At 38.4% G+C, this 27,378-nt stretch overlaps 3 protein-coding genes across 3 annotated transcripts; 1 reads left to right on the top strand and 2 right to left on the bottom strand.

Moving 5' to 3' along the window:
- Positions 1–7: 7 nt before the first annotated feature.
- GCK72_024322 (uncharacterized protein) lies at positions 8–8,594 on the bottom strand (the record flags this gene model as incomplete). The annotated part of the gene is made up of 44 exons (XM_053735829.1): positions 8–92; positions 154–254; positions 326–425; positions 470–574; positions 621–753; positions 1,246–1,345; positions 1,392–1,480; positions 1,533–1,696; positions 1,747–1,806; positions 1,851–1,943; positions 1,989–2,173; positions 2,221–2,444; positions 2,602–2,790; positions 2,835–2,901; positions 2,957–3,256; positions 3,304–3,383; positions 3,431–3,493; positions 3,541–3,736; positions 3,785–3,988; positions 4,035–4,192; positions 4,239–4,388; positions 4,438–4,503; positions 4,589–4,658; positions 4,702–4,803; positions 4,852–4,968; positions 5,016–5,110; positions 5,290–5,436; positions 5,480–5,645; positions 5,711–5,836; positions 5,880–5,968; positions 6,013–6,151; positions 6,199–6,346; positions 6,390–6,486; positions 6,529–6,603; positions 6,654–6,720; positions 6,769–6,956; positions 7,005–7,174; positions 7,220–7,286; positions 7,331–7,463; positions 7,508–7,642; positions 7,827–7,979; positions 8,023–8,213; positions 8,257–8,445; positions 8,498–8,594. The coding sequence occupies 44 exons, from the start codon at positions 8,592–8,594 to the stop codon at positions 8–10; spliced, it is 5,673 nt and encodes a 1,890-aa protein (XP_053579395.1).
- Positions 8,595–9,601: 1,007 nt separating this feature from the next.
- On the bottom strand, positions 9,602–11,701 carry GCK72_024321 (uncharacterized protein; the record flags this gene model as incomplete). The annotated part of the gene is made up of 12 exons (XM_003117519.2): positions 9,602–9,742; positions 9,790–9,921; positions 9,971–10,180; positions 10,231–10,332; positions 10,380–10,493; positions 10,541–10,663; positions 10,710–10,988; positions 11,036–11,148; positions 11,194–11,320; positions 11,376–11,487; positions 11,535–11,597; positions 11,652–11,701. The coding sequence occupies 12 exons, from the start codon at positions 11,699–11,701 to the stop codon at positions 9,602–9,604; spliced, it is 1,566 nt and encodes a 521-aa protein (XP_003117567.2).
- A 5,764-nt stretch (positions 11,702–17,465) lies between these two features.
- GCK72_024320 (uncharacterized protein) lies at positions 17,466–22,299 on the top strand (the record flags this gene model as incomplete). The annotated part of the gene is made up of 11 exons (XM_053735828.1): positions 17,466–17,538; positions 17,766–17,821; positions 18,026–18,167; positions 18,289–18,380; positions 19,187–19,255; positions 19,529–19,618; positions 20,522–20,746; positions 20,935–21,114; positions 21,198–21,320; positions 21,369–21,572; positions 22,117–22,299. 11 exons carry the CDS (start codon positions 17,466–17,468, stop codon positions 22,297–22,299), a joined length of 1,437 nt encoding a protein of 478 aa, XP_053579394.1.
- Positions 22,300–27,378: the final 5,079 nt, after the last annotated feature.

Below are 27,378 nucleotides of genomic sequence, written 5' to 3'. Positions count from 1 at the left end.
CGAACATTCAGTAGTAATAGTCATTGTGCCTATTTTCAATGTTTGATTCAAAGAATGAAGGTGGAACGTTGGTGGGATCGACACCATAGGTTCTGAAAAATAATTTCATTTGAAAAGTGCGAACGATTTTAAAATTCAGAAAATGACACTCACTCGCAGAGCTTGTTGTGAAGGACGTCAATAACATCTTTTTGTAAATCAGTAGCTGTCGCGGCGTTCGGTAACAAATAGTAATTTCCTCCATTGGGTTGTGCCTTCAGAATTTCGAAGTACAAATCCGTTCTCTGAAAATATGTATAAGTATAATATTAGGATGCTTCTATACCTTGCTGTCTTCAGTGATATCGTAAAATGGAACAACGAAATGATACGCGTTGGTGGTATTCAATTTGAGGAATCCCACGTATTCATCTGTTATGTCTGCTCTAAAAAAACAACTTTGCTAGGCGTTTGAAAGAAACTTGCTCACGGAGCTCGAGGTAGCCAAAGAATGATCTTCATTGTGTTAGCATCTGCGAATCTTGTGCAACTACAACTATAACTGTTGATATTTCTCCCAATTGCATTCCACAATCTGAAAATAAAGAGATACGCTGAATTATAATTCCTTTTCTAGGTACCTAGTACTGAATGTCGGAGCATCGGTTGTTCCCATGACAGGGGAATTAATCTGTGAAGTATATTGGGACGGGCAGAAGTTGGCGGTAGTCAAATAGATTTGATAATAAGATAGTGCAGTTAAAGCAGTTCGCTCTGAAAATGCAAGTTTAAATGAAAAAAAGATAAAAGTTCATTGAAACACTTTGGCATCCATTCAATACTTTTTTTCCAAAATATGAATTTTTTCAAATGTTTGAACGTCGGAAAAACGTTCAGACGACCCGAAAAACGTTCGGTGTTCATACGAAATTTTTCTCAAACTCAGCACACTGGAAGTTTTTTTTTAAACAGAAACAATCACAAGCTTGCTTTCATTTAATTCCTGTTTTTTTAGTGTGCCAAGGACGTCTAAATATTTGTTGGGAGTCTAAATATTCAAAACTACATTTTTAGATTTTGCGGGACGTTTTAATATTTTTTATGGGGCTTTTGAACAATTTTGGGACATCCAAATGTTTTTCAGGCGTGTCAGAGTTTCTGAACACTTTTGAGACCCAAAGGAGACGAGTAAGGGTTTTGAGAGACGTTTAAATTTGTTTTTGGATTTTCAAGTCTTTAAAAATATTCAAACTGTAGTAGAGTCACCTCTGTAGAAGTACGGTAATGGGTTTGTAGTTCCACATCTGTCTTCATCATTTTCAATATAATTGAAAGGAAATCGGAAGTTTATGAGGAATGTGTTTAACTGGAAAACTTAAGCATTAGTTTTACAATTACTCAAATAAACTCACTCTGTTACTGATTTCATCAGTACATTTTGAACGGTCGATGGCTAGTTTGATGTTTGATTGCAGTCCGTACACACAGCTGAGGGTAGGAGCTATAACATTTTTAATCTTTAATTGTGGGAGTCTCTCTTCAATTTGACATACGTTTAGTGGGCAAACTCGCTCCAGTGTTGTCCATTGTATCCGTCACCATTGCTTGTAAACCGTCAAAATACGTTTGTGCAGCGGTAGCATTGGCACTGAATTTTTTCAACGAATCCAAGACTGCCTGATCTGCTTTTTTTGTAAATGAGGAGAATACAACGGAACTGAAAAAGATAAATGTGGTTATGTATCAAACACAGTAAAAAACTCGAACCTTTTTTGGAACTGTTCCAGCCCGACAAGAGCTGCTGTTGGATCATCACTGTCTTTGAGACTGAAAAAAATTAATCTAGAATCAGCTGGTTTATCCAGTGTTACCTTATTTGAGTGAGATAGAAAATGTTAGAACTGAGTGCACCTTCAAATTGTGTCTTTCTATCCATGAAAGCTTTGTTGATTTTGTTCAGTGCGCTTCAAATAATAGTATCAGTTCAGGACAACAACTCTACAACTCACTAGGTCAGACTGGAATTTCTACTTGCAATATATCTATCATTCCAAAACAGCATTGTCTTGTTCACAATCGATGATTCGTTTTGATATTGTTGGAATGGAAATTCTAAAACGTCCCCATCGATGTTTGATATCAGCATAACCCAATGACTGTTTCCGAACGATTTGTAATACTCCCCAATAGATTGCTGAAAAATGTTCGTCTCCTTCAGCTGCATAATTTTCTAACACTCACTATTGTTTGGTTAAAGGCGAAATCGTCAGATCCAATACAGTCAATGACGAAAGCAACAACTCGAACTACATTTGGAGATGTAGTCGTGATAGTTGATGGAAGAGGTGTAGTTGAGGTAGATGGGACATTTGTGGAAGACGAAATGTACGTAGTTGTTGGAGCTAATGTTGTTGGAGCTAATGTTGCTGGAGCTGATGTTGTTACTGGTGGTGATTGACCGAACGCTGCAAATTTTCATTGAATTAAAATAAACACATCAATAGGAAAGGGAAAACTCATTTTCTTTTCCCAAACAATTTTCAGTATCTAAGGTTTCAGAAAATTTTACAAAAATCCATATTTTAGTGAGACCTGGTTTGAAGACTTATTTTTGAAACTCACTGTTGTTGCACAACAATCCGTAATTATCAACAGGGCAACGGCATACTGACATATCTCGGACTCCTCCATTGACACAAACTGGCTCTGTGCAGTCGATTCCTCCGAAATTATTGTCACATTTACAATAATCCACTGGTAATGTCGCTGGTGGACCGTGTCCCTTGCAAGTAGTATTACCGTCCGCATAGGCTGAAAAACAGTATTAGCTACAGGAATACAAAATTTTTTCGTACTAGATTTGAAGCAGGTGAGAACAAACTGTTGCTGACGATTCTCTGTTTCAGACAACCGTGTTGTTAACTGAAATTGATATTTAAATTAAAAGGAAGCAACTCATTTATAAAACCGGATCTACCTGAACTTGATAACCAATTGTGGAACTTTGCGAGCAGACGTCGAGAGTTGTAAAATGTTGGAAGAAACAATCGTCGCCTGTTTTACGCGTGAAAAGAACAGTTTGTGAGTCAGACAAAGATCCATTGTTGTTGATTTCTCTGAGAGCCAAATACGGGAATTTGCCTGGGTTAGTAGGAGAAAGGTTGTCGGCTGCAGGTACAGAATAGATATGCATTGTATTGTCCACATTGTAAGTGACTCCCGAATTGAGAACTTCGTTGGATCCATTTGTATTGTTCCTGTTGAAACCGTAAGCTGTCTGAAAGTTAGAGGTAGTTTATTCAAAAACTTGTGAGAAAAATTTACCTTAAAGTACCCAACAATTTCTATTGAATAGTATCCGTTTTTGCCAGAAGTGAACAATTTTAATGGAAGTGTTTTTACTTCTGAAAAAACAATTTAAGGACTACTTATTCGTGTTATTATTCTCAACCTTTGGGATTGTAACCGACAATATTGTACATGGTAAAGTCTCCAGCTTGTTTTTCAATGCTGTCTGTAATTGCGATGGAAATATTTAAACTATATAAATTTCAGACAGACCATATCCGTCAATATATCCTTTGTATATGTAGACAAAAATGTTGATCTTCGCATTATCAAATGTGGAATCTATTGGAATATTCACACTCAAGTCACCAGTTAATTTATCTGTTTTGTAAACGTTGAACACTGGTTGTGGGATGTTTGCTCGATATTGTAAAGATTGGAATAACGGCCCAACGTAATTAGTCAAGTACTGAAATATAATTATTTTTCTTTTTGAAAATTATTCGTTTTCACTCACACTTTGGAAATGTTCAGAACCTGTAACAGCGATTGGAATTCCGTTTCCAACCAAAGAGAGTGTAAGCGAGTTTGTACTTTCTGTGCCTGAAACCGAAAGCACTCTAACTTCAGCTCTTCTAACTGCAAGTCGGATCAAGAAATCTTGATCGACTGGAACATCCGCATTAGAAGTATACACAACAATGTATGCCCTGTTAGTTAACTGAAATATGTTGAGTTTGACCAACCGGTTTTGAAAAAGTCAATACCTGATTGGTGAGAGCAAGATTCAATGCTTTATACATATCACTGCTACTGCTGGGCGTTGGAGCAGATGGTGATGGTATTGCAGAGGCGCCCAGAACATCAGTAAGATGCTGACTGTTTGTAGTGGATAAAACAATTCTTGGACCACTCGCATCGCCATCTGTAAAATGTTCAAGTCAAATAAATATATTGGAATACAAACATACAGAGAATCACAGTGATTGGAACTCCAGTTACGCCAATATCTGAGGAAAGCACTCCACTAGAGAGGGCGTTCACATCAGCAACAATTACTAGTGAAGAAAGATCAGAACGATAGTCGGGTTGAGACGGTGAATTTGAACATGCCGGATAAGCTAAATGAAATTACTTGGTAATTATACTTTTGTATCTCTAATATTTCACCAGTTTCACAGAAATCTCCAGTAAATGGAATCATACATGTGCAGGTGTCCGCTGGTGTGACGGTTCCTGGAATATGAAAAACAATGTGATTACTATCAGATTCGAGTAATACGATCAGTTATTAATGAAGCGTTGGTTTTTTCACACATACCTCCATTCAAACAGCGGGGGGTTTCACATTTTGATCCAGTATATTCCAAAGGACAAGAACAGTCACCTCCCTGAAATATTATATTTTTGGATTTTCTATTAGATAAGTAGTACCGCCGCAAGACTTCCTCCATTCAAACAACCACCAGCATTTGGACCAATACATGTGATGGGGAATGTTCGTGAAATGCTCCCATCTTCTGTTATTCTGTCAATCTGAAAAAATCGAAACTACGAATAAAAACATTGAAAAACAAATTTTACCTTGACATGGTATAAGCCACCAGAAATGCTACATTTCCAATTAAACGGTGTAGTCCAGATATAGTTTGAATAACTTGAGCAGATTGCAGTGTTAGTAATGTTTCCGCTGTATACTGGCTGAATAAAATGGGTTTCTTAAGCCAATAAATTAGAAATGAACTTACCTTTGCTGGATTTGCCGCATCACTGTAAGTGACAGAAATAGCAGAACCCGCCCCGAACGGTTTAGAAGAATAAATCACTGGTGTAAACGCGCCACCTATAAACAATTTTTAACAATAAAACATCTTTTATTTTTACCATTGAATTCAATATCATTGCGGTTTTCACCACTGCTGTCAATGAAAGATAAACTGATAATGTCGGGGGCATTGTTGGTGACAAGAATTGCGTTTGACTAAAATTGTTTTTTATGAAACATGGTGTTATCAGATTCACTTACAAACTGTGCAAATCCAGAGGTAGAAAACATTATAGGAATGTTGTATACACCAGCAGTTGATGGAGTGACACTGAACAGTTGGAGCTCACCGATGAAAGATGTATTGACAGCAGTGACGTTAAGGTTGTTAACATTCACAGTTGCTAGAATAACAGAACTAAAATGCATTGATACTTAGTAACCTACCAGTCACCGGGCCATCACCAGCCAAATTTTCATTAGTAATTAGAAGATAGTAGGTGATGTTGAGTAGATAGACATTGTTTAGAGCGATTCCGGCTTTCATATTCTCGGAATATGCTTTTGCTACGATATCACTACTCACAAGACGTTTGAAGTACTGTTCAAAGAACTGCAACACAGATAATGAGTTGCTTTCATAAATTCATGTTTGGAGTGACAAAATCAAAAACTTACGACATGCAAGTCATCGTAACTATTCAATCGAATAGCAACTCCTCCACTTGAAATAGCCAAATCATTCGTATACGTGTAGATATCACTTCCATACTGCATGTTGGTTTGAACAAATAAAACGAACAACTGAAATTTATTTTATAAACAGAAACTTCTTTGCAATTAATACCTTCGATCTTTGCTTTTCCAAAGCCGCTTTGATTGCTGTTGAATCACCATCACTAACAGAAACATTATAGTTCACGACAAAAAGTATATCTAAGAAAAAAAAGTATATGAATACCGCAGTACCCTCACAATACCTGAATATGGAGTGGATGACTGAATTGTTGATGTTAATAAATTGTTGATAGACACAGCATCTGGTTTAAAATTATCAACGATTGGAGAACTACTGGTAGCGTCCATCACTTTGGTCAAAAAGATTCCATAGTCAGAGCTCTAAATAAGTGAAGTGGAGTCTGTGTGTGGAATCAAAGTTTACTTACTGTCTGTGGTGTCGAAGTCGAGCCATCATTCAACACAGCAACAAAATTACTGTACCATCGATTACCCGAATAGCCGTCAGTGTTTAGAAGATCAGTGAGTTGATAGAAAATACTGTTCTTGTTACGGAAAACATTGTCAACTGAACTTCTGTAAACAATACTTGAAATAAACTCATCTATATTAGACTAACTTTGACGAATCGGTGGTATTCTTCGAATTTTCCGCAATTATCACAAAAGTACGCTTTCCATATGTTTCATGATCAATTTCAGCACCGCATGCCATATCTAAAAAAATATAATATATTTAATTAATCGAATAATTTTTACCTCTTGAGAAAGTTTGACTGCTCTCGAAATGCTTTATTTCCATTACCTCCGAAACAAAGTTGTTGTATTTTCTACCTACAAAATTGATTAAAACTTGTAAGAATTTTGTTTGGAATAACACTCACTTGCGTAGTTATAGCTTGCACAATAAACTGGGAACGAGACTGAACGTGCGTTGTCTGGAGTGACGATCTATAATAATGCGATCAGAAATTTAAAAAAACATTTTGTCGATCTTACCGTAACGACAGAGGGACCTACTGTATTGCAAGTGGCATCAACTTGAAAATTAAACTGACAGTACGATCGATTAGAAAACGAAGATCCGAGAGTAATTGAGTTCGATGATCCTAGTTGTCTGAAGCCTACATCATAATCCAACGCTGCGTTACCCGATTCAAATCGGACAACGAGAGGGTATCCAGTTCCTAAAAGTAGAAAATCAGTATTTAATACTCAAATTTGAAACGGCTAACCATTTACAGAAATACTGTACGCTGCATCCACAACCATTGATTCATCATCCGTTTTATCACTTGTGAACGCAGAGTAAGGAGTCAGACCTCCAGAAGAGTAGACAAGAATTTGCGTATTATCTTTCTGATTAGTTATCGTGAGATGGGGTGGGAACGTCTCTTTGGTTATTCTCAAAATATTCTCAATTTTGTCAAATATAGTTATTCCTACTTACTTGTAAAGCTTCCAAAAATCTGTTTTGCTCACAACTGTCGGCATCGGATTGACATTGAAAATAGCATCTTGAATTATAATATTGCCGAAAATGCTGGACATAATAACAAACCATCTCCATATTCGGTCTGTACCGCCACAAACAAATCAAGTGTATTATCGACCGGCATGGTTTTCATAGCATTTGTGTAAACGTTGGATAACTGAAATCCTTGGTCCCAATTATCAAGAAGAGTGCTAACAATCTGAAAATTATCAGTTTAAAATTTCTTTCCAGTCGTTTATTTACTCCGTATTGTTCGTTGACAGCTTTGATACTGGGTAGGACAAATGTTCCAAGAGTGGCTGACGCGATGTCACTCAAATAAGCTAATCCTGGGTCATTTGCAAGAAATCCGGTATTATTGTAGACGAGAACGTTGATCTGAATCAAACTTGGCTATTAAAACTAGAAATTTAATGAACCTGAATTCTTCTCGCGATGGAAGTCGCTATTATTTCTTCAGACAGGTCAGCAGTATCAGATGTATTCAACAGTCCCATGTTTGTAACAACGAAAATCTGTAATCATCTTTTCTTGGAAAACGATTTGAAGTGGTTTGACTCACAATTGAATTGGGAGGGGAGTTTTGAACGAGAGAGTTCAAATTATTGATATCTAACGGAAAGCAGGGTATTGGATTATTATTATCGTCTAGACAAGGATCAGGAGTTAGGAAGGTTTCTACTTTCCTATAGCATTCTGTTGCGTTCTCATTTTTCTGAAGCTTAAAAATTTAAAACAAAATTCCAATTGTAACATACTGTGAAAAGCTGGGCATTCTCATAGTTGTAGTTGAAATTTCTTCCATAAGCCTCCTTGCTACAAATAAGTTGACCAATATCTCCAGTTTCCCATGTTTCTTGTAATTTCGTATTGAACGAAGCCAGCAAAGAAATGGTTTTCTCATTTTTTGACGTTGAGTACACTTGATATTTACCAGGAACGCAAGATACTGAAAAAAGTTTTTGAAAAACGAAGGTTCAAATTATTGTAACCTGGTTCACAGTTTCTTCCAAGAAATCCGGGGGGACAGATGCAGCGGTCTGTTTTTGTTTGAAGAAGTTGTCCATCAAAACCGAAGTTGCGACATTTTCTGTTCAGACAGAAGTTACCGGTGTAGTCAACATTACAAATACAATTTGAATCTTTTTTGAAACTGTCGTGTGAACAGAATTCAACATTAGCTGAAAATGCATTGTTAGTCATTACGGAACCAACGCTGTTTCTTTATCCTACCGACGTCTTCAGTTGCTCTCCAGTGATTCGTGTATTCTTCCGCTGACGTCGATCTCCAAACAATGAATAGGAGACCGAGAAGAAGTTTGAGATTCATCACTGCAACAAGACAAATACACTTGTTGGAATTTCAGAACAGCAAAAAATAATGGGAAAAGAACGATAAACCGAAAAAAGTAAACTGAAGTTAGAACGGTGTAGAAATTTATCAAATTGGTGACACTCAAACTCCAAAAGTATAAAAACGGCACGCCCTGAAAAGCATTTGAAAATGATATTGCCAGTTAATACTCCCAAGCGGTCCAGTCATAAACCAATACTCTTATCAAAAATTGCAATGAAATGCTCTTTTTAAACACTTCTACTGAGGGGAGAACAAATTTTATTGCGCTTCGATTTCCGATTGAAAAATTCCACAGAAAGTTGGATTCATTTCATTTCTTTTATGAGTTTCATTATTTCAGATTCCTAGAGTTTCATTTTCTCAGTTTTTGTTTAGCTTGCAAATTTCTGAAAGATAGTATTAAAATTGTGCTGTTACTACCTTCATCTACAAGTAAACCAAAGCTTATTTTCCAATGTGAAGAGATTATTTAAAATAATTCCGATAAATGCAAATAATTCACATGAAATCACTTCCGTTCCTCAAACTGACAAGACGCGCCCAAAACAGTTGAAACTTTCAAAATGACGTCAAGATTCTTCCTCCGTCTTTGATAAGACTACTCAATTTTTTGATTTCTTGTTTTTCCTGACATTTCTCGAAACTATTTATTGTACTGAAATCAAAGTTTAAGAAAACAACATTTTAATGACAACAAAATATGAAAAATGACTGAAATTATGGATCACGATAATCAACATAAGGAAAGGGAGGAAGTGGTTGGCAAATGACAGCGAGAGCGTTGAGAGGGACAAAAATATGCTTTTCAGACCGGATTACAATCACAGCATAAGGTTATTCCCATCCAAAGAATTGTGGGAAATTTTAAATGACAACGTGAAATGATTAATAAGACACAAGGTTAAATAAAGAAAAGAAAAACTAGGTTATATGGTAGTGAAAAATGTCGATTTCGAGTGACGCAGTGAAGGTTGGAAGAATTATTGAGCAGGCAGTTGGAAATCAGGATTTTGCAGTTTGATTTGAGAGAATAGTTGATCGTTCAAATCGCTAATCTCACGGAAGTCTTGAGTTAACAGCTTGAACTGTTTATCGTATTGCTTCTGTTCTTCCACATCAATCTAAACAAAATGAAATGTATGAAAGTGGAATACCTAAAATGACAAACCTCCGATTGGAGCAACATGACAGTTTGTTTCAGAGCACCATTGTCTCGCAACATCTCCAATATTTCCATGCAGTACAAGTGGATTCTGGTGAATGATTCCATTGCCAAACGTCCACGATAGTGATCACAATGCTGAAAGTTCAATAACTAGAAAACAGTAATAATAAGATGATGGACAAACCTGAAGAAGAATATTGTAAATGATAGCAAAGGATCTATTGACAGCTTCACTGTCCCGTTCTTCTTGGGCACGAAGAGTTGTTCGTTCTTCCTGCATCTTCATCATATCTTCTTCTTGTTTTCGTACCATCTCATCCAAATCTTTGCTTCTTTTCTCATACTCATACAACTTCTTAACATTACTCTCATCTGTTCTTGCCAGTTTCTTTCTCTAAAACCCAAAAGTTAAATTTCCCGATAGGCCGTGAAGCTGAAACTCACCAACTTGTCAGCCAGCAAACGATTTTCTTCAATCCGGTCATCCATCCCGACCAAAGCCAACTCCATCTCTTCCACTGTCCGCATTTCTTCATCATTCGTACCCTGAAGTTACATGAGGATGAATGAGAACTATCAATAAACACAAATACCGATTTCTTCATCTCCTTCGCCAACTCCAACTTTCTCAGAACGGCCTCCTCACTTCTTTTCTCCAGAGTCAAAGTGTCTTCCTCCATCTGCTGATTCAACTCGGCAATCTTCACCTAAAAAACAGAAATGAATTGGCTAAAATGAAAACTGTTAAACCTACCGTTAGTTTTTTAACATAGTCCTCTGGATTTTGAAGTGCCTCGATGAGTTCAGGACTATATTCCGTCAATTTACTTTGCAACTCTTGACATTGTTTTTCCACTTCAAGACGCTTTGCACGCAACTGAAAGAAAAGAAGTGAGGCTGCGACGATAAGTCAGAAGAGGTACCTTTTTATATTCTTCCAATTTCTTATCGTACGTTTCTTGTAAAAGTGCATTTTCATCAACTTCATCAGGGACTTGTTCTGGTTCTTCAACCTGATCTCCTTCAGATAATGTCTGTCCTTCGACAAAAACTGGTTTTGGTGGGAGTGCAGGCTTTGGGCGCCGAGGTGCGGGCTTCTGGTCTACACAACTTGAGTTGATATATTGAGAAATCCATTGGCGTGAATTGAAATACATCGATGGCTTGTCGAACTGATCAAGTGTGAACACTTCCGGTTCGTTCTGAAAGTTTTTATTTTATCAAATTCCTTTCGACTCGTTGAACTGACATCTGGAACAATCCATTCTTCTGTTTTTATCAATCCACGACAATAGGCAGGGACCCATCTCGGCTGCGATTCCAAAGTTTCAATTGCAGTCAGAAGAAACTGATGACCTTGATCTGAAACTCATTGATTTTTTTGTAATTAAGAGGATCAGTGTTTACTTTGATATGCAGTTTCAATTGCGTCGGCAGGCAACTTTCTTATCAGCTCAATGAATGCGCTGCGTAAATTGTTGATATTGCCATAGAGGACTGTGTGAAGGGCGGTGTCCCCGCGTATGCGAAGTTTCTGGAATAATTGAAATTGTATTTCACAGAAAGAGGGGTTTTGAGTTGTTTCTCACTTGCAAATAGTTGGAGATAGCATTTCCAAGATGAAGTCGAGCGGTTATGATATTGGGATATGAATATGATGGAATTTCTTTTTTACTGCTGCTATCAATTTTCCAAATACATCTGAAACATGATAAATGTATGAGTAAGCACTTCATATGAATCATTACCTGACTAGAAACTCAAAAATCTGAGGTGTGCTGAACTCGAAATCATCATCGTCGGCGAATGAACTGAAAATTCAAATTTTTTACTGTGACAGATCAGTTTGAATCATTAAAACATACCATCCGAGATGTCCGCAAGCCTCTCTGATAAACGCGTCCGCTTCCTCCATTTTTCACAGGTGAAATTCCCTGAAAGACAATCAAATCTACTTGAATTCTTTTTTCAAATTTTTATCTGATGCAATTTTCCAAAAAAAAAAAAACCAAGGTATAATGAGAAGAACCCGTTCGGAAAGGGAAACTTTTGCCGGGAAGTGAAAATGTCTGCATTGCGTACAATGTACGAGAACTGACGACAATTGTTTACCGTAGACTGGGAAGAAGAGACAATCGTGAGATTTGATAGTGTAGGAGGAGACTGGAGAGCTGTTTAAAAGAGAAAAGAAAATAAATTTCAATTACATTGTAAGAAGACAATTTATGAATAACTTGCAAATCTAACAAATTGTGGAACATATGTAGTGACCTCAAAATTTCCAACTGGAAATATTAAAATGCAAACTTCTAACGGGCAGGGCCGGGTCAAAATCAAAATGTTTTTAGACTGGGCGAAGCCCGCTCGACCTTTTTTTGATGCAAAAAACCTTTTTTTTTGAAAATATTTGTACTTTTTTGGAAAAGTCTAGTTTTAAACTAAAAGTTCAGAATTCAATAAAAAACTAAATATGTATGATAATTTAAGCACGTCCCTCTGAAATTTCACTAAGTTTTGGAAAATTGGTACCAATTTCTGACCCCGTCCCGACGGTTCAAAACGGGCCGGGCCGATTTTTGACAAGTCTGTTTTTTGAATGATTCTGGTATCAACATAGTTTTCACTTTTTATGAAAACCACTAAATCTTTTTGACACAGATGGTGGGCAATCGCTAAAAACAAAAACGGAAGAGCTTGGTTTTCGTAAAAGAGTGCAGCTGTCATCAAAAGTGTAATAAAACCTATTTGACCGTGCTCTTCCGAAAAGAGTTCAGTGACCTTTGTCATCTTTATTACATATGTCTATTCGACAAGCTTAAGCTCATTTTCATTTTGGCTGTATTCTCTTCTCATCTTCTTCAGAAAAAGAAGAGAAGAATCGATCTGCACCGGTTGTGTGCACACATCCATGGTATGCGTAATAAGAAATACGTATTAATCCTAATACAGTGGGTGGATTCATAAATCGTGGCAGGTATTTGGCAAGTATAGACTGCATTCCTCCTTGTAGTTCTTTTTTCTTGTTTCTCTCAATTAGTTATCACTAATTTTTGTTCTGCTCTCAGTTGAATTTTCATACTTGAAAACTTTTCTAATAGTTTATGCTTTTTCTGGTCATGTTATTTTTGCACGATAATGATCCCAATCAGTCTATCATTTTTGCCACTCATTTTTTTTGAATGGAACATCAAGCGAACACCAATAAGGGCTTGGTGGAAACAATGTTTCTCAATGCGGCGTTTTAACAAAAATCCGGCGGATTCGGATTCAGTTATAACTGGTATGCCGAACAGTTTCCAGTCGGATTTCGGATTCGGAACCGATTGTTAAGTGTCTCCCAAAAGTGAGTGGTGGTTTGGGACGCACTACAGGACGGATAATCCTCAAAATCCCTCGCTCACATCGCAAACTGCACAAGTATACTTGTACGCTCTCTCCGGCCTGTGGCACGGATTGTTCGGCCAGCCATAACCGCCTACGGATTACGGTACACGATCATGTTCTGTGGAAAATCAGAAAGAATTCCTCCAGTCGTATATATCCATTCAAGTCCAGATTGTTATAGCCGCCTCGTTTTCGAAATCTTCTTTCTTTCAATTATAGTTGTCTGTCTGAGTGGACAAAAAATGGAAGTGAAAAACAGTGACAGCTGCCATCCTCAAAAACATCTTATGTTATTCAACGTACTAAGTTGTTATCCGCGTTACTCAGAAGCGGTGGACCATTTCTAGCCTTCACTATCTTCAGTGATGCCTGTTCATAATATTTCACTTTCAACAAAAGGTGAGTATTCTTGAAATCACGTGTAACAAGATTCCTGTAGCTTGATGATACCTTGTTTTTAAAATCATAGGATACACCTTATCTTCCTTTTGTTCCTAATTAGTGATGCTCAAATAAGTATGGAACGTCTTGAAAAAATGAGGAATGGAAAACATGTTATGTAGGTTTGCCGAAATATTCCAGGTAGCTTCAAAAAAGTTATTTCCTTCTAATCTTATTCAAACATTGTTCGGCTTCTCCTGGACACTACATCAACACGAGCCGACTGACCTTACTAACGTTTGTTTAACACTTGCTTATAGTTGGCGCCCTTGTGAGAAGACACCTTTGAAGTTAGCGCCAGAGACTGGAGAATTCCTCTCAAGGTATACACGAACTCCAGAGTTCTTACTGATTCACATTCGGTACCTTCAAAGAAATGTTCAAAAATGTCAATGTTTGTGAACGCGCCACTAGAGATGTATCCTCTTATTTTTTCCTCTTCATGCCTTCTGTAGCTTTTCTCCTGCTTCTCCTCCCTCTGTGGATGACAACTCATAGTAAGTTGGCGTGGAAGATTCGTCGAATCGGATACCTTTTCCTGTTGCTAATGAGCTCATACCTTAGGGTTCACTCGACCATAGTAATTTTTCCTCCTTCTCTCCTCCCACATATTCCTTGACATGAGAAAAATCCAAAAGTTTTTCGGAGGGAGTACGCGGAAAACTTTTTATCTTAGTTATCAATCAAACAAGTCAACTAGACAAAAATTCCATGAATCGGATAGTTGCAGAGTTCGAGGAGAGTTTGTGCTTTTGCCTACTAATCTAATCAGCCGGCCACGGCTTTTTAATTCTCGGCGGCTCCAAATTCGATCATAAAGTTTTTTTTGCTCGTTGTCTTCAGGATAACCTTTTTCTGGATATCCTTCAGGTGCATATTGTTTACTCTCTTAGTTTTTTGTAGACAGTGTCTTTTGAATCTATTCAAAAGACTTTTTGTGAAGTTGGTCCAGCTGAGTAATATTTTCACATTTCTCATAATTTCTGTTGCATGAAACTTCATTTTTGTTGATGCGACACCGTTTTTAAACATGACTCAGTCTTATTGAGAGAAAACACTATCTCTTTTCCAATCCAAGGTTCATGAGGAGAAGAAAGTAGGAGGAACCTTGATGAGGAGGACTGTCGCTTCCTAAAGTGGCAAAAATTCCAATTCCTGTTTTCTGGTTATCATCCAAGGAAAAAAACGACAAAGTGTATTTTTCACATCTAAGTCCAAGGTCGAAGTTATCGAGACATCATCTTCCAGTGTTTGTGAAGAAAACTTCTTAAATTGTTCTCGAGAACTTAGATTAGTTTAACAGTTCCATCACTATCAAATTTTGTCCAAACTTCTTATCTTGATTTTCAACAGTCACACCTTTTTGACGCTCCGCCCTCTCATATCTTAGATACCGCTGAGTGTTTCCCGAAGTTTTATCAAAGTTCGTGAAAATCAATTTGGGATATCAAACAGTACCGGTTTTTGATTTTGGTAACTATCTTGTCAAAGCAATTAACGAATGTCAAGTGATTCTTTTCCTGGAAGGTTATGAAACAGGCGTTTTTGTGTGAGAGTGATTTGCTTAGATGTTTGATGAGACATGGATGTGATAGAACATACCGGAGGAAGACACACTTTCCCTATGCCAACATTAACACTATATAACATCCTTGTCTCTAAATATGTAACATCTCCTAAAAAAACAGATGATACATGGATGATGTACACACTTCGGAAACCACGAGATCGCTAAAATCACTTGTTCTCCCTCCGTTTTTTTCCATCTCTTTTTTTGACGTTTTCCCAAATGTTCATCCAATTGTAATTCCACATGCCTTATCTATTGGAAGGTCATTACTATGTTCCAGACGCTCTTCTCACTGCCACAAAAAACCGGGTTTTTTTCATCGTAAGGAGGAGGCATAGTGCGGAGAGGGAGGAAGTCTCTCTGCTGCAGCTAGTATGGTCTGAAAAGATCCCGTCGTCTTCACTTTAACCTTGCCGACCTTCTAGGCCACCCGCAACGGCATCCCTCCTCCCCCAGTCCTTCTCTCCAATTTTTTCATTCTCTTTCTTCCGAACTAAACGGTGTGTGTGGGGGAGAAGGATGGGCTGCGTTTTTCTGATGATGTGCGCAGCTCGATTTTTTTCTTTACATCTTGCGCCCACGGCGGCAGATAGACATGATGCCCGTTGCTGCTTGCCGCCACTGCCGCTGCCATCGACAGTTTCTTCTTCTACATCGCTTTTTCCTCTTCTTTTTTCTTCATCGTATTCCCAAAAAAGCTTGTTTGGCACCCCGCGACACCCGCACTATCTCTCTATTCCCTCACTGCTTGTAAATGCCATTCAGAAACCGTCACCTCCTCCCCCCGATCCCTACATCTCATTTTTTCATTGCCATCCGCGTAAAGTCGTTTTTCCGCCCTGCCACCCCCAGGTGTAGTCCGCGTCGTATCACTATGCCAGCTTTTGCACTCTTAGTTCTACAGTAATCCTGATTCTCCTTTCTCCTCCTTTTTTCACCATTCTCCTCCTCCTCATCACTGGGTCTGTCTACAAGCTTCTGCTCCCTCCTCTCTTGGCCCAACCCCCAAAATAACCCTCTTCCTGACAGAATACCCATTCCTCTCAGTTTTTTTTTCAATAAATGTGACACCATGCAACACGAGGACATGTTTGTCTCGCAACTCTTCAGTCATCTCAATTACCTGTTAGCACCATCTGTCCATATTAGCCATCTCTTCCTGCGTTTCTCGAACTTATACTGGTTACGCGCAATTGACAGTAATCCAGTGTTCTCATGTCCATGCAATCCTTCATTGAACATAATTGTGCTATAATCCCCCTACCACTTCTCATTCTTGAGATCTCGTTTTTTGTCTGTGAGACTTGTAACGGAATGAGCAATTTTAGATCCAGAACATGAGAAATCATTTAGTTCTAGTGAAGACTGAAACTACCAAAACTATGAAATTGTAATTCGTGTTTCATGATACATCATTTGTGTAATAGTCTATGTTTTGATGTTTCATATCTTACACAGAACATGTCTGGATGAGATAATCAATCCATAATATTTTATTATACGTTCAATCTTCTGAATTGACATTCAAACCGTAACCGATATATCCGATGGCCTCTTCACTTTCTTCCTGTGCACACCTTACCTCTTCTCCTGCCAATATGGTAAGCACACAGTAGCTCGTCGTCTGTGAGTGTAAGTCAAATCCGGAGAAGCAGCTTATGGAGTACGGGAGGCATCGAGTTGAGATGTTTGGCCAAACCCGGAAACCGTATCTCGGTCCTTCGCCGCCGCAAGATGACAAACAACTAAGCCGAGGTCACTAGCTGCTCTCAAAACTGTGGACCAGGCTCAGTAAGTCAAACACACTCATAACTACTGCTATTCCGAGCAGTAGAGAAGAAAAAAGCCATCCATAAATTACTGCTTTCTCCGTTTTTTTCCGTATCCAGGCATGTAACCTACAATTATTGGCTCTTTGTAAATGCTCGTCAAAGTGATTATGTTGGAAGCCAGATTATCACCTTGGTATGGATCTGACTCCTCCTTTCTCCTGCCTCCTCCGCTTTCTGTCTTTTAGTAGTAAATATTTTTCCAGCCAACTCTTTTTTCCATTCTCCTATATCCGCTCCGTTACCATTTCCTATACATTTCCTTTCTTATCTTCTTTCATCCGTAAACACGGCTGATTATTTTGTGCAAGTTCCGTTGTGCCGTATTCCTACATTTTCCCTCATCTTTTTCCTCTCCTTATTTTTGCCATCGCTTCCTTGTCGTTTCTCATTACCAAATTCTGTGTGGGTTTTGTCGGTTTTTGCAATGGCTTATCATTTCAGTGATCTCAACAATGGATGAACTGAACGCTTGCACAGAATGCGGATTCACGACTACTGTATTTTCCGAGTTTCAAGGACATATAGGTAACCAACCTGTTCGGAGATACATGAATGTCAATTCGTTCGAAACATTCGCCTCCTCGCTTTGTCCATCTTTTTTCACATCTCAGAAAAGACAAACCCGTAAAATTTCGGATTTGTTGCGGTTTTGAAGGCTTCAACCCATTAACCGTTTGCTTCTACTTCAATGACACTTTTTTCTTCACTTATGCAACATTCACTTCTGTTCCGTCTACTTCTTTCTTTTACAGAGAAACACGAGTCAGAGCACAGTCGGTCTTCGAGTGGAGAAATGTCCAATTCTCAGGTAAGTTATGTTAAACATCCGGGGAATGACACTAAGGAAAAAAGTTTTGCGTCATAATGTCATGTTTGGTTAATTAGTGCTGGAGGTAGAACGAGGAAAAGAAAAAAAGGCAGAAGAAGAACGAAAAGATATAGTGACGTTGTAACAGGTCTTCCAGACATACCCCCTGAGATTCATCAGAAACATTGAGATCACAGTTTTCAGACAATTGAATGGGGTGATGGAATTCAGTCATCGACACCGTCCCCTAGGTCAACACCGCCATCAGATCCAACCCCTAGTCCTGATTCCGAAGAGCTGCTTGATCCTATAACAATAACGGAAATCACAAATACTCTTGGAAAAAGTGAGTTTTTCTATTTTTTAAATTGTTTTGGTTGCTTTTCATTTTGTTATTTTTGTATTGTTGGTTTCTGTTCCAATGTTTTAGTTAGATATTCTTGATTTCATGATACTCAACGTTTCAGGAGAACCAGGTACAAAAGGACAAAAGCAAGTACACGTTTGCCCTCACTGCAATTTTACCACTTGTATGTCGCAACACATGAAAAGCCACTTGGTAGGTTCAAGGATTTCTCTTTCTTCGAAGCTTTCTCTTGTGGAATAATAGGGCAACCCAAAAAATACTGACGTGAATGCAATTAGGTTGGGTTAAGTACAGTATAATATGGAATAGTATATACCCGAGGGGGGTCAACTCCAAATAATGCTATCTATCCGAGATAAATTCTCGAATAAATGAAAATAACAACTGGCTTGTCTGTCTAGAAAAAGTAATGTTTCCCTCCACAAAATATCCGCCTTATTCTTCTACCATTCCCAGCGAGATGGGTCCAGTAAGTCAACACTCCATAACCTTTCTCTTCCACCCATCCGCTTCTTGCCGCTTTTCTCACTAACTACTGTTTACTTTCTATTGACTGTCCAGTTTACTGCGTCTCTTATTTATCTCCACTGTTTTTTGTGTTTTTGTCCTCCGAACCCATCACTTCCCGAACGGTCATCGGGAAGAGTCGTCGAGTAGGATAAGAGTAGTATGGGAGAAGACGACGCTCCTCATATTGGCTTTTCCTCTTAAGGATGTTGCCTTTCATGTGAGCCGGTGTCATCCTAATTGGTTAAGGCCAGTCGGAGGAGAACGGGGGGAACTGGTGAAAGGGACGCCAGCATTTTTGGTAAAGTAAAGACATGACATCAAGCGGGTTTGATAGGATGGGAATAGATGGGATGGTAGGGAATTGAAGAAGAAGAGGAGGGAGACGTTTTTGGAAAAAGAAACGGGAAGACCAGATACGGGGGCAGTACAAAAAACGTGATGACCTTAGAAATCACATGACACGCCAATAAGATTCTTGAACATTTCAGGAAGCGCATGAACGACACCAAGGCCAAATGTACCAGTGCGATATCTGTAAAATGCAGTTCAGTCAGAAGGTGAGCACAAGTTGACTCGTTAAAGGGCGAAATTTATGAAGGAAAGGGTATTACGCACGAGAGTTACTGTTTAGGGACTCAGAGTCCAATCCTTGGTTTGGAGCATTTGATCTCAAGCTTCTGATTGTATACCTAGACATTTGAAAACTTTCAAATTGATTTAAAATTACAAATCAAATCAAATACAATTGCTGATTGATCTCCTGTGTTTTATTCCTTCCTTCTACGATTTTTTCACTTTCTCTTATTGGTTTATCGATGTTTCGTTTTCAGGCTAACATGCATCGTCATCGGATGCGACACAGCGGTGTGAAGCCTTACGAGTGTCGTTTTTGCAAGAAGCGATTTTTCAGGAAAGATCAGGTATGGTGTCTGGCGTCTTTTTGATTTTTATTGCCGATGACTTCCCAGCCTATTTAACGGCGGACGGTTGCGTAAGAAGCTGTCTTCCGCAACTCAAAAATCGTGTTTTATCTTCCGATTTACGTAATCAAATCGAAAGTGAAACTGATCTCCCCCCGTAAGAAAAGCGAATCGGGGGCCCCCCTCTCTCCCACTTTCCGCGCGAAGGTCGTTTTTCAATTTGGATTTTCGCTTTCCCGGAAAGAAAGGCATGGCGACGTGTCCAGACGAAAGTTGGAAAAAAAGAAGAAGACACCGTAAACAATTCACCGAGCGCTCTCTCATTCTGCTTTGATCATATCTGTTTGACCGAAACCGTTCTTGAAGGTCGACGAGCCTCCAGAAAACAGGAAAAGAGAACCAATTTGACAGTAGCGTCAAGTTATGTCGCGGAATATGGAATTCGTTGGCGCATCTCCCTTATTCCATGCCTTCCGAAGTCGTCGGCGAAGATGAACGAGAAGTAAAAGACCTTGACGATGGCACGCGCATTTTTCGGAAGATCCTCTTCATCCTACTTCCTAGCATCTTCTCCACGTCTCCTTAAAAGTTTCACTCTTTTCCTCTGTACCTTACCCCCAGGCCAATCAGTTAAAAAAAAAAGACGATGAAAACCAGCTATCTGGTTTTTTAGCTGCGTCTCTGTGTTATATGATTGGTTCCCGAAAAGTTGAAAGCCATCACCCTCACACCGAAAGGGGTTTTCATATAAAAAACTGAGAGAATCAGAGACTGTAGGAGAAAGGAAGGCCGGAGAAAATTGTAATGTGATTGAAAGCGAAAACCGATTTTTAAGACAATCGGAATAGTGTGTTGACAAAAAAACATATTGGGGGACAATAGACATTGTTATTCAATTTTCAGATGCAAGAGCACTCCATGACTCATATCAAGACGGGTTTCGGATTTGATTGTCCTGTTTCATTGTGTAATATGCAATTCAGTCAGCATAATGCACTTCGAGCACATTTAGAGGAAACACACACGATATCGTCGACGAATCCTGCATCATGTAAAAGATGTAATTTGATGTTTGCCAATTCTCGACGTCTTCTCCTTCATTTCCAGACGAGACATGACGAGCCTGAGGTAACGAACATAATTCCAGACAATAGGCGAGAAAAATGGTTCTTTGTAACACATTATTAGTGAGAAAAACGGAACAGAACATCATTAGATGATGTTTTTTTCCATTTCTCGGAGTGGGTTGCCCCGTGAGACGTACTTTTTCTCAAAATCATGTGACATCCCGAGAATGAACTATGTCTGTTTTTCAGGGTTCTCCGAAAAAAGAAAATGCTGCCAAGAGGAAGAAGTTATCAAATGGAAACGTCCTACCTATGGACCCTGCTAGTTTAACTATATCAGAACAGTTACAAAGAATGGTGAAAACAGAGTTCAGCCCTCCGAACACTGATACTTCAGACAATTCAACATCCTCAGAGTTCGACAAAATTGTGAGTCACATCTCTAATGACTATGTTACACTGTTTCGAATTTCAACTTTTTTTCGAAATTGTTTACACTGTGTATATTACAGCCTCCAAGTTTCCCAATGGCAAGCCCCGACATATTGTTGATGTGTCTCAACCAAATGAATCAGTTTGGAGGGTTCGGAGAAAATATCCCTCGATTGCTCAACATCCCAAGCATGCCATTACCGGTATATAGTCCTATTTTCAGTTTAAGGTTCAAACGTCCACTTTTTCAGTCACTTCACAACATTCCGTCAGTAGCCGCCATGGTGAAACAGGAGCAAGTACAGCTGTGGTCTGAGCAAACTTCTAGTTCAGTCAGCGTCAGTGCTCCGAGCCCCAGTGACCAGTCGCATTCCCCACCTGTCAATGACTCAACATTATCTCTAATGGACAAGGAGAAATCTCCTTCTCCGGAAAAAGACGACGAGGAGAATGTGGTAAGTGCGGAGATAATGACAGATGTTTGAAAAATCTCAAGATTCGCAAAGCAAACATATCGTCATCTTGTTTTCGGAATGTCAAAAACATAGTCATCTCCAAGTTATTTTACTTCTCGGGAAAGTAGTTCTTTAGGGATTCAAAAGTTTTTTATCACCGAAAGAACTTATTCTGTTTATGTCTTCTAATATACATCATACGCCAGTATTGGAACATAAATCAATCTAATCAGTACATCTAAAAAAACTTGTCGGATAGAGGCGGAAAATCATCAATTTGATGCAAAATTAGGAACGTTCTCAAATAGAGAGAGAGATAGAAAAACCGAACATTACAACATGTATAGTTTGATAAGTTCTTTTCCTGTCGGCAATTTTGTGTCACTGTCACAAGTTTGATTTTATTTCACAATCAACCAAAAAAAGGGTGTAGGAAGGAATGATGGATTCTATCATCATCCTTATCAATTCATGTACACAATTAGAAAAAGAAGATAATCAACAAAATAAATCTCAGAAAATAATGGGTTTTTCAATTTTTCAGGAATGTTGTCATTGTGGAATGGTGTTCTTTGACAACACAATGTACCTGCTCCATAAAAGTCTTCACTCTGAAGGTGATCCGTTCAAATGTGCATTATGCGGAACTCAATGCGGAGAGAAATACATGTTCACGACCCATGTCATCTTTGCGGATCATAGTACTCAAGCAACGACTTCCGCCTGAATTCACCAATCCCCTCATGCCAAAAACGTACCCATTGCTCTTTCAGTTTTAGTTGTCAGCCTAGAAAACCCGAAACCCACATCTCTTTCTTCCACCCATCACCTTCTTTAACTCTTTTTTTTGCTCTCACTTACTTCATTTCATTGTTTTCATTTGGAAAACTGGAATTTACCTCATTTCTTTTGTCACTTTTCACCGCATAACAGGGAAACAACGAATGATTCTGCTTCTTTCTCACTGATTCTCAACTGCTCTTTCGTCTCTATCAAAAAGTATTGTCCCAGTGTTCTCAACCTCTCTCTGAATATCACGAATGTGTACTTTTCATGAAAATGTGATCCCAATCCATAACTCACTTGAATATATCGAACCCTGTTAATGTCTATCTACTTTTATATTGCCTCTTCCATTTGCTCTCTACTTTGTTTGAATTACATCTGAAAACGTGTCACAAGTCTTTTGGTCCCGTTCAGAATCTTTTTTTTCTTTTACGTCACTTTTGATCTGTCCTGTTAGGTATTTGTTGTTAGTTTATTTTTCAAATTTTCCTTAAACTTCTTTTTCCAACCGACATCAAGTTTGTACAATTTTCAAGATTTCTTCAATTCTCACAAATGTATACAACTTTAAGTCTCAAATCTGATATTCAGAATAATTGAGGTTTACCCCCACAAATTCTCATGTTCCAACTATTCGTAGTTTGGGTTCAGCACTGTCCCACTCCACTCTCACCTTTTCCGTCATATCCATTCACCCCCAAACATTTCTTTCTGTCTAGAATAGTAATTTTATCAGTCTTTTTTTCTCTCTTCTCGTTTCATGGATAAAATTGTTAAAAACAAGCACTAATTTCTAAAAGCAAACAAGAATGTCACAAGTAAAGAAAAAACTACCCAAAAAAAGACATGGTGGGCAAAATTCTTTTTTTGGGCGGCCGAATGGATTGGCAGGCAGTCTGTGATTGACACTGGCCCAATGTATATGGTTATGAGTCGTGTGCTCACTACTGACAATTCGGTTCATCTTGGTGTGTCCCAAAGGGCTCTTCCGGAAAAAGAAGAACCCAATGCATCAACAATGTGTTTGCAGAACCGACAATAGTGTGGTCTTCCTCATATTTTTTGGGCAAGATTAGCGACTACCAAAATAGTTTTTATTTATTGCTTGAATTATGTTTGTTTCAGGACGTCCGAACTTTAAACAAGACGTTGTATATTTTCCGTTTTCTTATACCAATTTGAAGCTTCTTTGACATTCAGTATCAAAATAATCAAAAGTTGATTTTTCTATTTTGGGCAATACATGGTAACACTTTCAAGTTACACGATGTATTTTTCAACTTTCTGCTAATTTCTGGCATTCATTTGAATTGTTGTTGAATAAATTTTACTTTTAAGCTCATCTGTTTTAAGTGGCATCTGTTATATGAATTTGAAATTGTTAGCAGATAACTGAGATTACACAACTGGTCCATATTTAGTGTTCTAACTTTAACCTTGTCATTTTCCCTCTTTTTTCTTCTTTTTTCTTTTACAAAAAAACTGATAGTTTCAAAAAAGAGGAATGCAGCAGAGCAACTTTCTGATAAATGAGTTTTTGTCAGACAACGACGGAAAGTATATAGACAAGAAACAATGTTTATTGCCAGTTCATGAGGTTCTCATAATAGAATTAGAGCGATAAGGAAAGGTCCGATCCAATTATTATAAATCATGATAACAATCGAAGTAACACTCCGCGCGTGATTGCTCGTCGTTCTGTACATTACGTAACCGATCAAATAGTGATTATCGTTACGCAAATTTGTCAACTTTATTCTTACCCTTGACCTCTAATCCATCATATCCTAAGTCTTCCGTTGAACGGGTAGATATACGCAACGTCTGTACAATAACGAGTAAAAAGAGTCTTTTTAGCTTTCCTGATTTTCTATTTTTGCTGGTTCATATTTTTCCCGCATCTTTGTTGTTTCTTCTATGTCAACTTACTAAATCATTCGGCAACACCTGCACATATTGTTAAAGTTGTGATGTGCTCTTCCTCTCGGAACAAAAAAGATAGAAACAATATTGATGATATAGAGGAGGAGAGGAGACAGGAAGATTGAACGATGGTTTTTAACGCAACCAGATGATAGACACAGTGCCTGGGAGCATTCTCTGCACAAAACAACAAGCTCAGTAGCTTTCTTCACAGCTGACCCGTGTCTGCCAGCTCGTTTCTTGCCTCGTTTTCATCGGGAGTCTCGCTTCAGCGGTGTTAAATTTATGACACTCATTTAACCGATTCACGATGTGTTAACGTTTGTTTATTGGACCCAATTAACATCAAGCATTGTATCGTTTAGTTTGTTTTATGTCTTAAATTTGGGATTTTGGATTTTGGTAATGATGAATTCCTCTAATAGAGTTAGTTACCTTATCCACTATTTACCATATCCAATGTTTAATTTTTTTTTCCTTTGCCTTGTTTACAATCTATTTGGAAAAGCATATGTAACTGGTGAAGCGATTACTTGTTATTCCGCATTTCTCAGGGTGACCTTTTTTCTGAAATATTTCTTATCCGAGAGTCACTTTCTAGTTGAAAACATTTCTCTACAGCGAAATCAATCCTTAGTCCCACGACCTCGTCATAAACATCACCACTTCTTGTGCAACTGACTACCAGATTTTTAGCGAATCCGCGTGGCAGCTGTAAAACCATCATAAACAGCCGGTGTCCGGTACCCCGACACCGAGTTCCTCCGCTGTTCTAATCAAACTTTTACAATCTGCTACTAACGAACGTCACTTGTACATTGAGCAACTTTTTCTGAGAAGTTCACATCTGTTGGTGTCGATGTCGAGACAGTTCATTTCGACATGTGTCTTTTTTTCCGATTCTTTTACATCCGTTTTTTTCTTATTGCGAGTGACTCTTCATTAACATTTGCATGGACGGGTGGATGGTACCAAGAATTAATACAATAGAATAACATTTGTTATGCAAAATACTTTATTGTGCTGTGTTCTATTCATTTTTTCTCTCTTCCTGATTTTTCATTTTTCTATACTGCTCCACCAATATGTGACGAGGGCTTACACACGTCGTGCTTCTTTATTCTTCTTTTTCTATTTCCCCACAAATGATACACTGTCGATAGGAGGGGTGAAGGGAAAGAGCTTCTTGGGACGGACTCGTCGTTCTCCCTCATCAATCACTGACAATGCACTCGACACAAACACGTTACAAGACACTCGCGGCAGCTTCCAGCCCATTTTGTTGAAATATGTGCTTTTGAAACGCAACATTCGGAATGGTTTGTCACAACAGTCCGCTGATTAATGGACTCTCGAAATGTGAGGGCAATTGGGTGCTAACGAGGCAAGCAAAGAAAACGGGCGGTGGAGGGAGGAGCAGTGGGTTAGGGATTGGATGCAATGATTGACTATCTCAACAGATGACCTGTTTGCGTTTGGCACCTGTCTCATTATGATCTCATAAATTTCAATTATTTCCGATTCATTCGCTAGTGTAAAATCACTATTTTATGAGGTTCTAATAATTTTCGAATTAGATGTGTTCCTCAACTTATTTACCTTCCCTGAACTTTTCTATTGTCTTTATCAACATTTCAATATTCAATTTCCATTACTCATATTTTGCATACAATTTTGATCAAAAGGTCCGATTCACTAAGAAGACCCGCACAATGGTAGAATATTCAATGCCAAATAATACAGAATGCGCGAGGCGGCTGGTTGGTGTCTTCTTCTCGGTTCATATAAGGCTCATCTGTTCAATCACCAGATGATCGATGTGTTTTTGTGGCCTTCGGCGTCAGTTTGGAGCACTTCACCCCTCTTCATTGAAACCTCCCTTCTTTCCTTTTTTTCTTACACACTATTCCTGTTGAAGTAGTGAAGGTATTGTTTCCCGCCGGTTATCACTCTCTATTTCTCTCGTTTCCCGTTTTTTTTGCTCTTATCACAGAACATTTATTGATGATTTATTGCCAACGAGTAGGCTATTTCTGCATTTTTATTAATTCATTTGTGGTTTCACTGCAAATACCAGCAAACCAACAGTTTATTGGTAAACCGAAGGTGTGCCCTTTTTCCGCGAAAAAGGAAGCAATCAACCTTCATCAAATGTACATTATTCAGTCATTTTTTCGGAGTTACGAAATTTACTTCGGAACTTTCACTTTATGACAAAAAATTGAATATCAGTTGAAAGATAACATTTACAAAATTAAATGTTCTCAGAGAGTTTTCCACAATATTTCAAACTTTTTAGATTGAATTCTAAATCGATTATGTATTTTGTCCAGCTTTTCACTTTCAAAGACAGAATAGAAATTAGTATACATAGTTTCTCATCTAACTGCTATTTGTCTTTCAAAGTTTCAAAAATCAAGGTTCCCTTGTTCCCCATATAACTACCAAAACGGAAGTGGGCGGAGCTAATGAGCTCTTCTCAACTCACAGTCAATCTCTTCCTCTTCTTCTTCTACTGTACTCCAAAACCACCCCTCTTTTCCTCCTCGTCCTCCCTCCTCTTCCCCTTCTTTCTTTCTTCCCTATCGTCTCACTTGCCAAGGGAGTCATAAATCGTGCAACATGTTTAGTAGGTGCCGGTTTGAAATATTGCCTCCGTTTTTCTCGAACCACCTTTTTCGATGCTCTTCTTTTTTTGAGAAACAAGAACTTTGATTCTTGCGACCTCCGCAGCAGTCTTCTCAGATAGATTTACGTATTTACTTAGGTAAGGAGAGGTCAGTATGGCAGAGCGCACTTCATCGTATGCAAATTTGCTTTTATGATCTCTTTCCCTCAGTTCTTTTGTAGATCTTCCTATACAATCACTCAAACACCTTTTTCCTCTTTTTCTCCTTTTCTGGGTCATTTTCCGGTTCTCTTCCATCAACAACTTGGGTACATTAGTATGGTATCACCTCTGTCCACTCATTTGTCGGATTATTATTTATACTGTTATCATTCAAAATGTGTCAATGTTGTAATACGTTCTTCTTTCCAACTTTGTCACTTTGTTAATCCCTTTCTATTATCTTTATTAACATCAGGATTTCAGGTA

Source organism: Caenorhabditis remanei, chromosome X, assembly GCF_010183535.1.
Source record: "Caenorhabditis remanei strain PX506 chromosome X, whole genome shotgun sequence".
NCBI lineage: Eukaryota > Metazoa > Nematoda > Chromadorea > Rhabditida > Rhabditidae > Caenorhabditis > Caenorhabditis remanei.
Note: the sequence above shows the minus strand (reverse complement) of the source record. Positions and strands in the feature narration are given on the sequence as shown.